Below are 12927 nucleotides of genomic sequence, written 5' to 3'. Positions count from 1 at the left end.
CAGTCAGTTAAGTATCAGACTCGGTTTCAGCTCAGGTCATGCTCTGCCCCTCCCCCCACTCACTCGCAGGTGCGCTTTCTCACTCTGTCTCTCTCAAATAATAAATAAATCTAAAGGGGTAAATCCTAGGTAATTTGGCCAAGGCCCTGTTGATAGATATTTAAAGTTGCTCCCAATTTTACTCTAGTCTAAATGATACTGACAATGAACTCTAATAGCGTTTGAACAATTGAAGAAAATGAAATGAGAGAGAGAGTCAGAAACAAGCATGAGGGTTGGCTGGGGTGGGGGGCTCTACAGGTCTGCTGCTCCCCACTTCAGCCCCTGCTTCTCAGCAGAGCTGAGCGGGGCAAGGACCTTGAGGGGGCTGGCTTGCTTGGAGGAGACTCTGTCTTTGTCACTCTCAAAGGGTGAGGGTGTCCCAGGGAAACCTCTTCTGTCAATGGACCCAGTATGGAGCTCACCTGTGGAATTTCCAAATTCTCTTTGGATGCTTTAAGCTGCTGCAGGAGTCCAGCTGCTGCCTACACCCTGAGCATCCTCGGAAAAGTTTGTTGCCTTCTCTGGACCTCGCTTTGCCCGTCTGTATGGTTGTGACAACCTTACTGACAAGAGCCAACGTTGCCACTCATTGTCTGCTGTCTGGCGACACGGTGCCAAAGGGAGCTTCTCGTGCATTCTCACATTTATTTCTCACAGCATGCCTTTGAGGCATAGGGCTTGTTATTCTCATTTTACAGGCTCACACTGGCTCTCAGGGAGGTCCAGTATCTTGCCCAAGGTCCTCAAGCCAGGATTCAAACTCTCGTCCAGAGCCTGTGTTCCTCACTGCTGTTCTACATTCCCTCTCACCCGCCGCTGTTCGGTGAGGACCAAGCGAAATGATAATTATAAAAGGATTCTTTAAATTGTAAAGCACCCACATGTGGGAGGGGTTGGTACTGCTGTTATTATTTCTACATCCAGAGCAACCGTAGCTTGGTTACATGGTTGACAGCGAGGTGGAGTTTGTGGGATGTAGCAGGATTGAGGGGGAAGAGTGCGGGACTGTCAGCCAGCAGAGCTGGGTCTTCGTTCTGGTTCTACTTGAACTGGTGAGCTTCATGACCTTGGCCAGCCAAGCTGGCCTGAGGGATAAGCCCATCTGCCCTGGGTGGCCCTTGTGCAGCTCAAATGAGACAAAGCCTGGCACACAGCCAGCTCACTGCCTGGCGTTCAGAGGATGCCCCGGTACGGGAAGGTCTCTGACTGTCTCTGCAGCCAGCCGTGTGGTCCGGGCAGGAGGTCTTTCTCCTTTCTGATGCCATTGCTCTGCAGGTCTGGGTGGGTCATGTGGTCCCCCAGGCCAAAACTGCACATCAGCCTATGGCTACTTGGCGGCACGGAGCCAGTGCCCACGGGTGGCAGCCTCTTCACGTTGCTTGGTTTTATTTAATGCGGTGCCGACAAATCGCCCTGTTCCTGTTGCTGCAGACAGAGCTGAGCAGCGCTGCTGACCACGGCAGGCCCAGCTCCCCTCTTGACCCCACCTGCCTCTGTTGGGGGCTCCTGAGCCTTGGCCTCGAGGGTAGCACCGGGCCCCAGAGGCCACTCTCTCAGCATGCACCCTCCCCACCTCGTGGCAGGCAGATGTGTCATTCATACCCACCCCGAGGTCGTCACTTCAGGAAGGGAATGTTCTGTACTGGGGAAATCCCGGTGGGCAGGGGCAGCATCTCGAGAGGGGAAGAGTAAGTCTTCATAGGCTCACCTCTCTTGTGTTTTTTTCTTTTCATTCTTCTCTTTTTCTTTTCTGATTCCAAAAGTAATTCATGTTCATAGTAGAAAAAGGATGAAACCTGGAGAACCCCCGAAAAAGCCGAAAGAAAAGTCTGTAATTCTTTCTACAAAGGAATGCTATTATTCACCTCTCTGCCTTGAGACTTAATGCTAACGATGAGGGCATCTAATATTTCTTAAGCCCTCATGGTGGGTTTTGACATGTATTAAGTGCTTATGACCTGGTTCGGGTGTCACAGTAAATAGGCGAGATAATCATCGTGAATTTTACAGATCAGGACACTGAGGCACAGAGACGTTAAAAGACTTGTTCCCGTCTCCTTATTGCCCCTTTCGTCCCTAACCACTAGGTGACGCTGCCTTTTCCCAATTTCTTCTCCCCCTCCTCTTTTTTTTTTTTTTTTAAAGATTTTATTTATTTATTTGACAGAGAGAGATCACAAGTAGGCAGAGAGGCAGGCAGAGAGAGAGAGAGAGAGGAGGAAGCAGGCTCCCTGGCGAGCAGAGAGCCCGATGCGGGACTCGATCCCAGGACCCAGAGATCATGACCTGAGCCAAAGGCAGCGGCTTAACCCACTGAGCCACCCAGGCGCCCCTCTCCACTACCTCTTTAATTCATTTATCTGTTTAGTGTATCAGTCAGATTCTGACAGAAGCAGAATTCCACTCAGATGCTTACACTGAGGAGATATTAATAAAGGTGTGGGCAGGATTAACCCACAGGGGCACCCCACAACATAACAGCGACAGAAGCGGTTTCCTCCCTTAGGCCTGAATGAGCAGAGGGTGGGAGTAGTGTTATCAGAACTCAGTGATGGCTGGGTCTGTGCAAGGAGCGGACCCCGGGGGCCTCAGCCACTGCCAGAACCACAGAGAAGGAAATTGGGAAGATGTTCCCCAACTTCTCTCTTCTTCCACTCTTGAACCAGTACCTCTCATTGGCCAAACCCAACTGGACGTTGGCAGGCAAGGGAGCTCCATCCAAGGGCCAGTCCAAGAGGTCAGCCTCCCGATTCTTTGAACAGGCATGAATCTGGAGGTACAAATGCAGACTGAGAGCCCAGGAGATGTGTTTGGATGGCGATGGGGGAGAAGTGCCCCCCGATTTCACGAAAAGAAAAGAGTTATCTTGGTAACTGTGGTTATTGAAAACCAGAGTCTCACTTACTTCCTGGCATTCTCTTGGTGTCGTCCACGCCCTGTCCATTTCTCTCTCTCTTTGTTCCTTCCTTCCATTAGTTCCTCCCTGGTTCGGAATTCCCAAGAAGGCCTGGGTAAAAGTTGCCAGTGTGCAAGATTTAGAGGAGAGCCTTACTGGCTTGGGAGCCATTATCATGACCATGGGCACACAGGGCTATGTGTGCCCTTGTGTTGTCCCACTGCGGTGTATGTGCTTGCAAAGACATGCTTCTGGTATACACAAGCATCTGGAATATTCTCTCCCTAAATTATATGACTTCAACTTTTTTTTTAATTTATTTTTTAAAATTTAAATTCAATTAATTAACATGTAATATATTATTTGTTTAAGGGGTACAGATCTGTGATTCATCAGTTTTATATAATTCCCAGTGCTTATTACAACACATACCCTCCCCAGTGTCTATCACCCAGTGACCCCATCCCTCCACGCCCCCTGCCCTCCAGCAACCCTCAGTTTGTTTCTTGATTAAGAAACCTTAAGAGTCTCTTAAGGTTTATGACTTCACCTTTTGTATCTCAAAGTTCGTTCCTTCTCTGTGATGTTCTTTATCTACATGGCCCTGCCCTGAAGTGACAGGGTAGGGGCTCTCATCCCTGTTTGGCAGATGAGGAAGCCATTGCTCAGAATGGGGGAGTGACTTGCCCAAGGCCCATCAGGTAGGAGGGAGGTGGCAAAACTGAAGGAAGACACTTTGGTCCTGACTTTTTTTTTTTTTTTTTTTTTTTGAGAGAGTGTAAATAGCAGGTGGGAGGGATAGAGGGGGAGGAAGAGAGAGAATCTTAAACTGGGCATGAGCCTGACCTGGGACTTAACCTCAGGACCCTGAGATCCTGACCTGAGCTAAAATCCAGAGTCAGACGCCTAAATGACTGAGCCCGCCCCCCAAGAATGCCTTTCATTCTTGGAACTTTTCCCTCAGCCAACCTCCCCCCCTTGGAGAAATTCGTACAGCCTTCCCACCCCCACCCCCACCCTCTGAGACTGCTGAAATGCCCTATAGTGGGGTGGACTTTGGAGTCAGAGAGGCTTAACACAGCCTTATGACCTTGGGAAGATCAGCATGCCTCCTTTGGTTTGTGTGTCTCACCAGTAAAATAAGGGTGATAATATCAGGAGTTTGGATGGAAAAGTCAGGTGCTTAAGGTCTGATAAGTCATCAGGACAGACAGACTGGCTGGCGGGTAGCCAAAAAGGCTCCCGAGGTGAATGCAGCCCAGGTCTCTGTCCCCAGCTGAGTGCACATTGGTCTCATTGGTGTTTCATCTACCCATCATGCATGTGTTTGTCTGTTTGTCCATCCACCTATCCTCCTGACACCAGACCCCCTGGGTTTGAATTTTGGCACTGTTATGCACTAGTGTATGATCTCAGACAAGTTCCTTAACTTCTCCGTGCTCCAAATCCTTCTTTTACAAAATAGAGATAATAAAAGTACCTATTCTAGGTTATTGTGAAGGTTAAATGGTTTAATTGACGTAAAGTGCTTAGATCAGTGCTGGGCAAATAGTAGACTCTATGAATGTTAGCTTTGTTGGTATTTATCAAGAATTGCCCTAAGTCCTGGGGATAATGGCAGTTGAGATGGCTAACATTTGGTCTTTATGGAGTTTCTATTTCAGAGGAATAGAAATAAATAAGTAAAACGAATTATGTTTCATTTGTGATAGTTACTATGAAAAAAAAAAACCCAGCATGGTTTCTTAATGGGTACAGAGTTTCTGTTTGGGGTAATGAAAATTTTAGAAAATAGACAGTGGCTATTGTTGCACGAATGTAATTAACATCATGGAACAGTTACACTTAAAAATGGTTAAAATGGCAAAAACCAAACCAAACCAAATCTAAAACCGAGCATGCGGTTACCAGAAAAAAAAGGGGGGGGGACCCATTTTACTTATTTATTTATTTTGAAAGATTCTGTTTATTTATTTAGAGAGAGTGCAAGAGCAGGGGGAGGGGCAGAGGGAGAAGGGAGAGAGAATCTGAACCAGACTCTGCTCTGAGCATGGAGCCCAATGCGGGGCTCAATCTCATGACCTTGAGATCATGACCTGAGCCCAAATCGAGAGTTAGACATTGAACCGACTGAGCCAGTAAGGCACCCCAGAAGAAAGACCCACTTTAGGCAGAGGGGTCAAGGGGCACTGGATTGAGGTATAAAGGGCAAGAGCTGCCATGTCAAGAGATGGGACAAGCCCCTGTTCACCCAGAGGGACCGTTAGGGCAAAGCCCCACGCCAGGGGTAGGCCTGATGCAGTGGAAGGCAGAAGGAGAGCCAGTCGGCCAGGCTCACAGTGATGGTGGGAACTGATGCTATGGCCCTAAGCAGGGACCTTTTAACTTTGGTGAGGAGTTTGTGTTTTATCTTGATGCTAAGTCATTGGAGGTTTTAAGGAGGGCATCTGAGGAAATGGACAGCACAGGGAATGTAGTCACGGGTACCATGATAGTGTCATTTGGTGACCGATGGGTGCTACACCGGGTGTCGTGAGGTGTAGACTTGTCCATTCACTGTGCTGTATGATGGAAACTAACATAGCATCTTGTGTCGACTATACTTGAATTACAAAAAATAAAGAGAGCATCCATTTGGAGTTTTTGGAAAAATCCACGGGCGGCCCCAGAGACTTTATGAAAGAGGCCGGGTGGCCATGTGGGCATGGCCTGACCGTGGCTGGGACCTGTGCAGTGGCTGTGGGGTGGAGAAAAAGAACGAAGCCAAGGTCCTGGATTCAGAGATGCTGACTCATGCTAACCCTGGCCGTAGGGCCTGATGTATAAACCAGCTGATTCATTTTTAATGAGTTGGTGCAATGACAGGCCAAGTAGATATTGCTTCGCCCGGGCGAGGACATTTTCTCGCAGCAGGACGCTCAGATGGCAAGCCACGGGGCCCCTGGAGGGTGAGCCAGGGGAGCCAGCCGGAGCTTGCGCAGCTAAAGAGCATCAGCTGCCGACAGCCTTCTGGACTGGCCTCCGCCACACTGGCCTGACAGGTCTGGTGTGGGCGCCGTCCACATTTACTTCTCTGGCTGACCTTTCTCTCTCTGAATCCTGTGCATTGGGGTTTTCATATGTCCACGCCATCCAATCCGTCTGGCCTTGCTGGCCTCTGCCTCCTGGAACATCTCCTTCTCCATGCGTTCTGGGCTGGCGCTTCTGAACTCCTGCTTCTCAGACCACTCCCCGCTGCGGCTTCTTGGTACTGTTTGTAATTATAGACCCTCTCAGCGTTGTTTTATTGGGTGCATATCATGTTAAGTGCTCTCTCTAGGTTATGGTCCTGAACCTCTACCACCACGCTCAGAGGGAGGGGGGAGTATCTCCATTTTATAGATGAGATGATTGAGGCTCACAGCATTGAAGTCACTTGCCCACGGTCACAGAGTGAGCCAGTTGGGGGTGCCAGGCTTTGGGTCTGGGTCTGCCTGGCCTAGGTCTGCCAATCCCCCTGCCCTGGTACTCCTGCGAGGAGTCCATGAGAGGCCGGTGTCAAATCCCTGACCGTGGGCCTGGCCCCCAGCAGCATTCCATGATGCGAGTCTTGCCCTTTCTAGCAAAGTAACTTTTGTGACTCTTCCAAGGTGACCTCCTCCACCCCCAGTTCACTCCAACCTGTTCAACCTGCCAGGCCGTTTGGAGCTCACCTTTATAGGCTTCTTGTTCTGAGGTGTCAGGACGTCAAAGCCTCCTGTCTGTCCTCTGCGTGGGCCTACTTGTTCCCATCTCTAGGCATTTGCCCCCATGGTGACTCAGCCCAAATGCCCTGAGTCTGAATTCCCCCTTTTGGCAAATTTTAACTCGTCCTCACCCCCCCTTCCCCACTCCCTACCCTATAAGCCCTCCTTTGGGTAATCTGGGTAGTACTCCTGATCGCCAACTCCCCAGAATCTTCTACAGGCTGAAACGTCCAATGGCAAATCGAAATCGCATCCTGCCTGGGTATTTAACCATTTTCTGGGGGAGCATCATCTCCCCATGTTGCAGTGAGCTCCAAAGAACCGGGCGCACGTGCTTCCCCTGGGGTCCCCCCAGTGCCCAGCTGGCCAGGCTGCCCAGCTGGCTCCCTCAGTCTCTACTGGTCTGGGCCTGGGCAGAACTGTGCCCATGGACTGGCTGTGACAGAATCCAAGGCCAGGCTCCTGGTGTGCTCTTGGTGGCCAAGAGAGACCATATTGTTACCCCTGGACTTGTGAAATCAAGAAGGATCTCATCATAGGTTTAAAAAAATAATAATGATGTTATTTTTCTTTTAAATTCATAAAAAATTTTGGGAGGTACCTGGGTGGCACATTCAGTTAGGCATGCAACTCTTGATTTCGGCTCAGGTCGTGGTCTTGGGGTCATGAGATTGAGCCCATGTCAGGCTCGCGTGCAGTAGGGAGTCTGCTAGAGATTCTTTCTCCCTCTGCCCCTCCCCCCATGCTCAGTCTAGCATGCATGTGCTCTCTCTAGAAATGAATAAATACTTCTTAAAAAAAATAAGTCCAGGGGCACCTGGGTGGCTCAGTGGGTGTAGGCCTCTGCCTTTGGCTCAGGTCATGATCCCGGGGTCCTGGGATTGAGCCCCACATGGGGCTCTCTGCTCAGCGGGGAGCCTGCTTCCCTTCCTCTCTCTGCCTGCCACTCTGCCTACTTGTGATCTCTGTCAAATAAAAAAATCTTTAAAAAAAAATCTGTAAACATTTTAAGTTTAATCTGACTTTACCTCCTCATCCTGTCACACCAATCCCCGTGCATTGGAAGATTTTATTTTTAACCTCTCATTTTTTTAAAATCAAGAAATCTCCAGGTATTGTAGAAAACTTGAGAACCACAGTGAAACAGAAGAAAAAATAACCTGTACTCGTGCCATCTAGGAACAAACACAATTAGTACTTTATTGAATATTCTGTATTCGTGTGTATATATTAATCAAAGTAAGATCAGTCTGCACAGGCTGCTGTGTGTGGAGCTTTTCATTAAGATATTTCTTTTACGTCATCTTTTTTGATGCTCTAGAAAGGATGAGCCGTTATTTCTGTCACCAGGCCCTGACTGCGGGGTTCGTTGGTGGCTCGGGCCACCTCTTTGGCTTCCAGCCTGGTCCTGAGTGCATTTCTCCATCCAGATGGTTCTGTTCAAGTTTGCTTGGGGCAGCAAAGTGCGGTGGGATGCTTCATGGCCCCAGCGCCGGGATCTGGGGAGTCGGGAGGCTGGGTGAGGAGAGCGGGCAGGAGGGGCCGGGGAAGATCTGTCTGCGGAAAGGACAGTCACTCCAGTCTCTTTGCTCTCCTCCTCTGACCTAGAGGAGAAGAGATTGAATGATCTCAAAGCACTTCCAGCTGGGGTCGATTCCTTGCCTGCAGGCTCTCCCGGAGACCTGGGCACGGGAAGAACCGGGGTATTTATTTACAATTGCTGTCCTGGCTGTTGGATGCGGGTCTGGGGAAGGTTCATCAGAAAATAGGGGCTGACACGAGATGGAAGTGGAGGGGAGAGCGCCCGCGGCAGAGTCTCTGTGCCGCCTGGGCCCATGATGGTCACGTGGAAACTGCTTTTCACAGCAGAACACCTACAGAGTAGTCTGTGGATCCTTTCTAAAAAAAATTTTTTTTTAAAGCAAAATTAAGTGGGCATTTATTTTAAGTGTTCTTCTTATAGAGCTTATCTGGTATGATGGCTGATATCCTCAGGTACAGGCCTTGGAGAGATCCAGGCCCAGGCACACAGGTCTCCCTCATGCCCTGTGAGGCCATGACCTCCCCTGGAGCTGCTTCTAGTGCTTTGTGTCCTGGTGCAGAGTTGACATCTGGTGTCACGTAAGTGACAGCGAGCCTTTATTTAACTACGACTTTAAGTCAAACCATAAAGTCCGAGGTAATGACATGAGTGGAAAGCCTTTGTGGGTGGGGATGAGGCCACGTGACAACGGCCTTCCCTTCCTCCTCATCTTACTTCTTAATAGCAGCATCAGTAACAACAAGCCCTTTTATTTGTGCTACAAGTTCTGGCTTGCAAAGTGTGACCTGTTCGGGTCAGCTCTTGTGTGGCCTAGCGGGGCCCTCAGGGGCCCCGGCTTTCCGGCCAGTGCCCTTCGCTTGGGGCTGGGCTGGTGCCCCCTGGAATGCTGGGAGAGAAACTGAAGGAGACAGGGGAGTGGAGGGTAAGGGCTTGGAGCCCATGTGTAGTACAAGATAGAGCCAACGTCCGTCTGTCTGTTTGCTCAATAGAGGCCTCCCGTGGAGAATAGGGTTGGAAATGGACCTGCCACATCTAGTCTGGATCTTTCTCATTTAATATAATGGATTTAGAGGGAGGCTCTAGGCTCAGGGGTGAGGGTTCCTGCCCATTTCCCTTTTCCTCACGTTTTAGCTTCAAACTTACTTATCTATCTATCTATTTATTTATTTATTTTGAGGATCCACTCTGACCAGGGTCAGGAATAGCTGCTTTTGCCCCCTTTAAAACAAACAAACAAACCCAGTTCATCAGTTAAATATATTTAAAATTAAAGAAGTAATTCCGAAGCCTATAAAGTAAAACATGAAGTTGCCTTTCTTCGCCCACCCCATGGATCTTCCTCTTTTTCCTCTATCCAGTGCTCAGTTATGAACCTGTCTTAGCAGTTTGGTCAGTGTCCGTGCAGATCTTTCAGCACACTTGTATCAACACCAAGAGGTATTGTTGAGTGGTTGTTTTGTTAAATATAAAAGCGGGGCCAGGCCATTCTTTCTCCTTGCCTCTCCTTGCAGTTTGCTTATGCCCGCAGACTGGCTGGCCACTAGGGCCCTGATGCTCTGAAATCTCATTTCCTGCTCCAAGGGGAGAAGGGTAAGAGTCGCCTGTCCCAGAGATCATTTCTCTAAGTCCCGTGCTTTTGGGGTGAATCCTAGTGCGGGAAGTGACTGCTCTGTGTGCGGCGGCCCCAAGGCCTGTGTCCAGGTCTCCTGACTTACCTCATCCGGGTTCTGCGCGTTTTAAATAATGTCCTGTCTTATCCATTCTCTCAACATCCCTGTGGCGGTAGCGGTGCGGGCTTGGGGCGGGAAGAGCCTTGCTCAGAGTCAGTGCCCAAAGGGCCCGGAGCCCAGGGCTCTTTTGGTTGAGTTGAGTTTATCCAGCGTTTATGGAGCGGCTGCTGTGTGCCCAGGGCTGGGGTTGGAGAGATAGCCTGGCTGAGGGCCTGCCCAGAGCGGGTCACTGACTGTCCTTTGTGCTCCTGGCAGAGTGGGACTCCCTGGAGAGCCTCTCATTGTCCCGAGGAGAGGCCCCATTCCAGGACTGGGCTGAGAGACTGGAGGAGGCCCTAAAAGCTCTGTGGTCACAAGAGTGGGAGGGGGGGTCTGTGACTTGGGCTGCCCCTGTAACCCCTGACTTCTGCTCTCTCTCCCCACCCCCACTTCCTCTTTCCCTCCCTCCCTTCCTCCCTCCCTCCTTCCTCTCTCCATGGCTCTTTGTCCATTTGGATCCATCTGGCTCTCTCCGCGTGTGGTTCCTGTCCCCTTCGCTCTGTCCTGTCACACCATCGCTGCCCCTTTCCCGTGTCACGTGCTCTCCTTCATGCTAACACAGGCGTGCTGGTCACCATGACAACAGAGACAGGCCCCGATTCTGAGGTGAAGAAGGCTCAGGAGGAGGCCCCACAGCAGCCCGAGGCAGCCGCTACTGCGACCACCCCTGTGACCCCAGCAGGCCACAGCGGCCACCCGGAGGCCAACTCCAATGAGAAGCACCCGCCCCAGCAGGACACGCGGCCTGCTGGACAGGTGTGTGTCTAAAAGCCTGGACATCCCTCTCCCTGCCCAGCCGTCATCCCGGGGCAGTTCTCAGAGCCGTGGGGGGAGCCAAACACAGATTAATTACTGATCTGTTAAAAAAAAAAAAAAAAATTACTGATCTGTTACATGCTGAGCTCTGTGCTAGGGGTGTTGTGGTCTCTTTTATATTTAATTCTCCCAAATGTACAGAGAGTGATATATATATATACATACATATACACACACATACATATATATTTATATTTTAATTAAGTTAACACTATTCCTAACATGGGTCTTGAACTCACGACCCTGAGATCAAGAGTCCCATGCTCTGCTGACTGAGCCAGCCAGGCGCCCCTAAGAGAGTGGTATTGATTTCTCCATTTTACACTTGGGGAAACAGCAGCTTAGCAGATGAAGTGAGTTACCCAAAGTCACATTGTTATACAGGGACAGATGGAAATAAAATCTAGATCTGAATACCAAAACCTGGTTCTTTCCACTTTATTCCTGCCCCCTGAACCTGTCCATTCTAGCCTGGCAAGCCCAGGATGACCCCAAAGCAAAATGCATCCCCCTAAAGGGAAAAGGGACTTGCCGAATCATCTAGCCATCCAATTCACACCTCCCTTCGTTTGGGACAGGCCAAGAGGGCAGGGACTTGGCCAAGGTCATCGAGGGCATTGGTGGCAGTTAGGACTAGCTGGCAGGGCTCTGACCTCCGTTCCCTCTGTGAGATCAGGCCACGAGTTCTCAGCCTCATGCTGGAGCCGTGACAGACTGATAAGGGGGAGACCAGATGGAAACTCTGATAGCTGACACTCTACTTTAGGGAGCCAGGGCAGCTCTGGTTCTGTGGGGTGCTTCCCGCCTGCCAAGGCTGCCCCCCTGAAAAAGTGACCCCTTCCATGAGCCCACCCTATTGCCCATGGAAGCTCTGCTTCTCCTCCTGTGTATACTAACCATAGACGCTGGTCACCCTGGGGGTCGTGGAGGGCAGTGGCTCTCATTTTGGAGACCGTCTTAGCCCCGGCCGCTGTGTCCTTACTGTGTCTTCATGTGGATGAAAGGCTGTGGTCTCAAGCTCACTGACCAGACTTTTCCCCTATTGGACCTACAGAGCCTAGACATGGAGGAGAAGGGCTATGGGGAGGCTGATGGCCTGTCGGAGAGGACCACGCCCAGTAGAGCCCAGAAATCACCCCAGAAGATTGCCAAGAAGTATAAGAGTGCCATCTGCCGAGTCACTCTGCTTGATGCCTCTGAGTACGAGTGTGAGGTGGAGGTAGGGAGCGCCCCCACCGCGGGCCGGCCCCCAGCCGACGGGCCCCTGAGCCAGCACAGGCTTCTGTGTACTCTCAGCCCGGGCCAAGCCAGAGAGCGTCCATTCTTCATAGAGGCCTGGACTGACCGCGGCATCCTGGAGCGATGACCTGGCCGGCCCTCCTTTGTACAGATGGTGGCCCCGAGGCCCGGAGAGGGCCGTTACGATTGCAAATGGAATTAGATGAGGCACAGGGTTGGCGCCAGGAAAAGGTTTCTCCAGGGGGCGGGCTGTACCTTGGCAAGGAGTCATGATCCAAGGGCTGATCTCTAGCCCGAAAGGCCTTACAGGCTTGGCCCTTCAGTCTCACCTAGCAGACACTGGTGTTTCAACTCGAATTGTTTTTATGTTTTTATTGAGCAGAGGAAGGGGTCTTCCCTTATGAATGCCCCTGTCCAGGGCAGTGGACAAACTGGTCACTTGAGGCTCCCATGGTATGGGGCGCCCCAGGCATAGACAGGTAGACTCTCTCCCATTGGAAGGACTCCATCACCCAGGCCATGTGGAAATCCTGTGGCACGATGCTGTCCCACCATGGGTAGAGAGGTCAGACACCTCCTGTCTGGGGTCAGCCCTCTCGGCCCCACATTTGCTGTCTCCCTTTCCTATATAGGCTCCGACTCCTACCCTAGTCCTGAGCTCTCACTCATCCCCTTAGAGGGTCCACCCTGGCACCCTGGTCTGGGCACCATTCCTGGCCCTCTCCAAGTGTATGGAAGGGTCCAGAGGGTGGCCTTCCCTGAGAGTTCTGGGAACCACCTCTGTCTCTCCCAGGTGCCCCAGCCTTGTCTTCCGGGATATGACTTGTTTCTAGGACCTGGCAGGTTGAGTCTCTCTTCTCTGCAGGGTTGGTTTGGGTTTGTTGTTGTTGTTGTTTT

General features: G+C 50.8%; 1 protein-coding gene across 14 annotated transcripts in view; it reads left to right on the top strand.

Annotated features, from left to right (window-relative positions):
* The window catches only part of EPB41L1 (erythrocyte membrane protein band 4.1 like 1), a 122032-nt gene that overhangs the window by 57447 nt on the left and 51658 nt on the right, over nucleotides 1-12927 (top strand). For all 14 annotated transcript variants that reach the window (XM_032350786.1, XM_032350784.1, XM_032350785.1 and 11 more), the window contains 2 exons: nucleotides 10538-10731; nucleotides 11846-12010. In XM_032350786.1, the coding sequence (XP_032206677.1) occupies nucleotides 10552-10731; nucleotides 11846-12010 (345 nt within the window). In that variant the 5' untranslated portion in view covers nucleotides 10538-10551. Of the gene's footprint in view, nucleotides 1-10537; nucleotides 10732-11845; nucleotides 12011-12927 lie in introns of those variants that run through there.

Source organism: Mustela erminea, chromosome 7 (genome assembly GCF_009829155.1).
Source record: "Mustela erminea isolate mMusErm1 chromosome 7, mMusErm1.Pri, whole genome shotgun sequence".
NCBI classification, from domain to species: Eukaryota; Metazoa; Chordata; class Mammalia; order Carnivora; family Mustelidae; genus Mustela; species Mustela erminea.
This window is presented reverse-complemented; position numbering and strand designations above follow the sequence as displayed.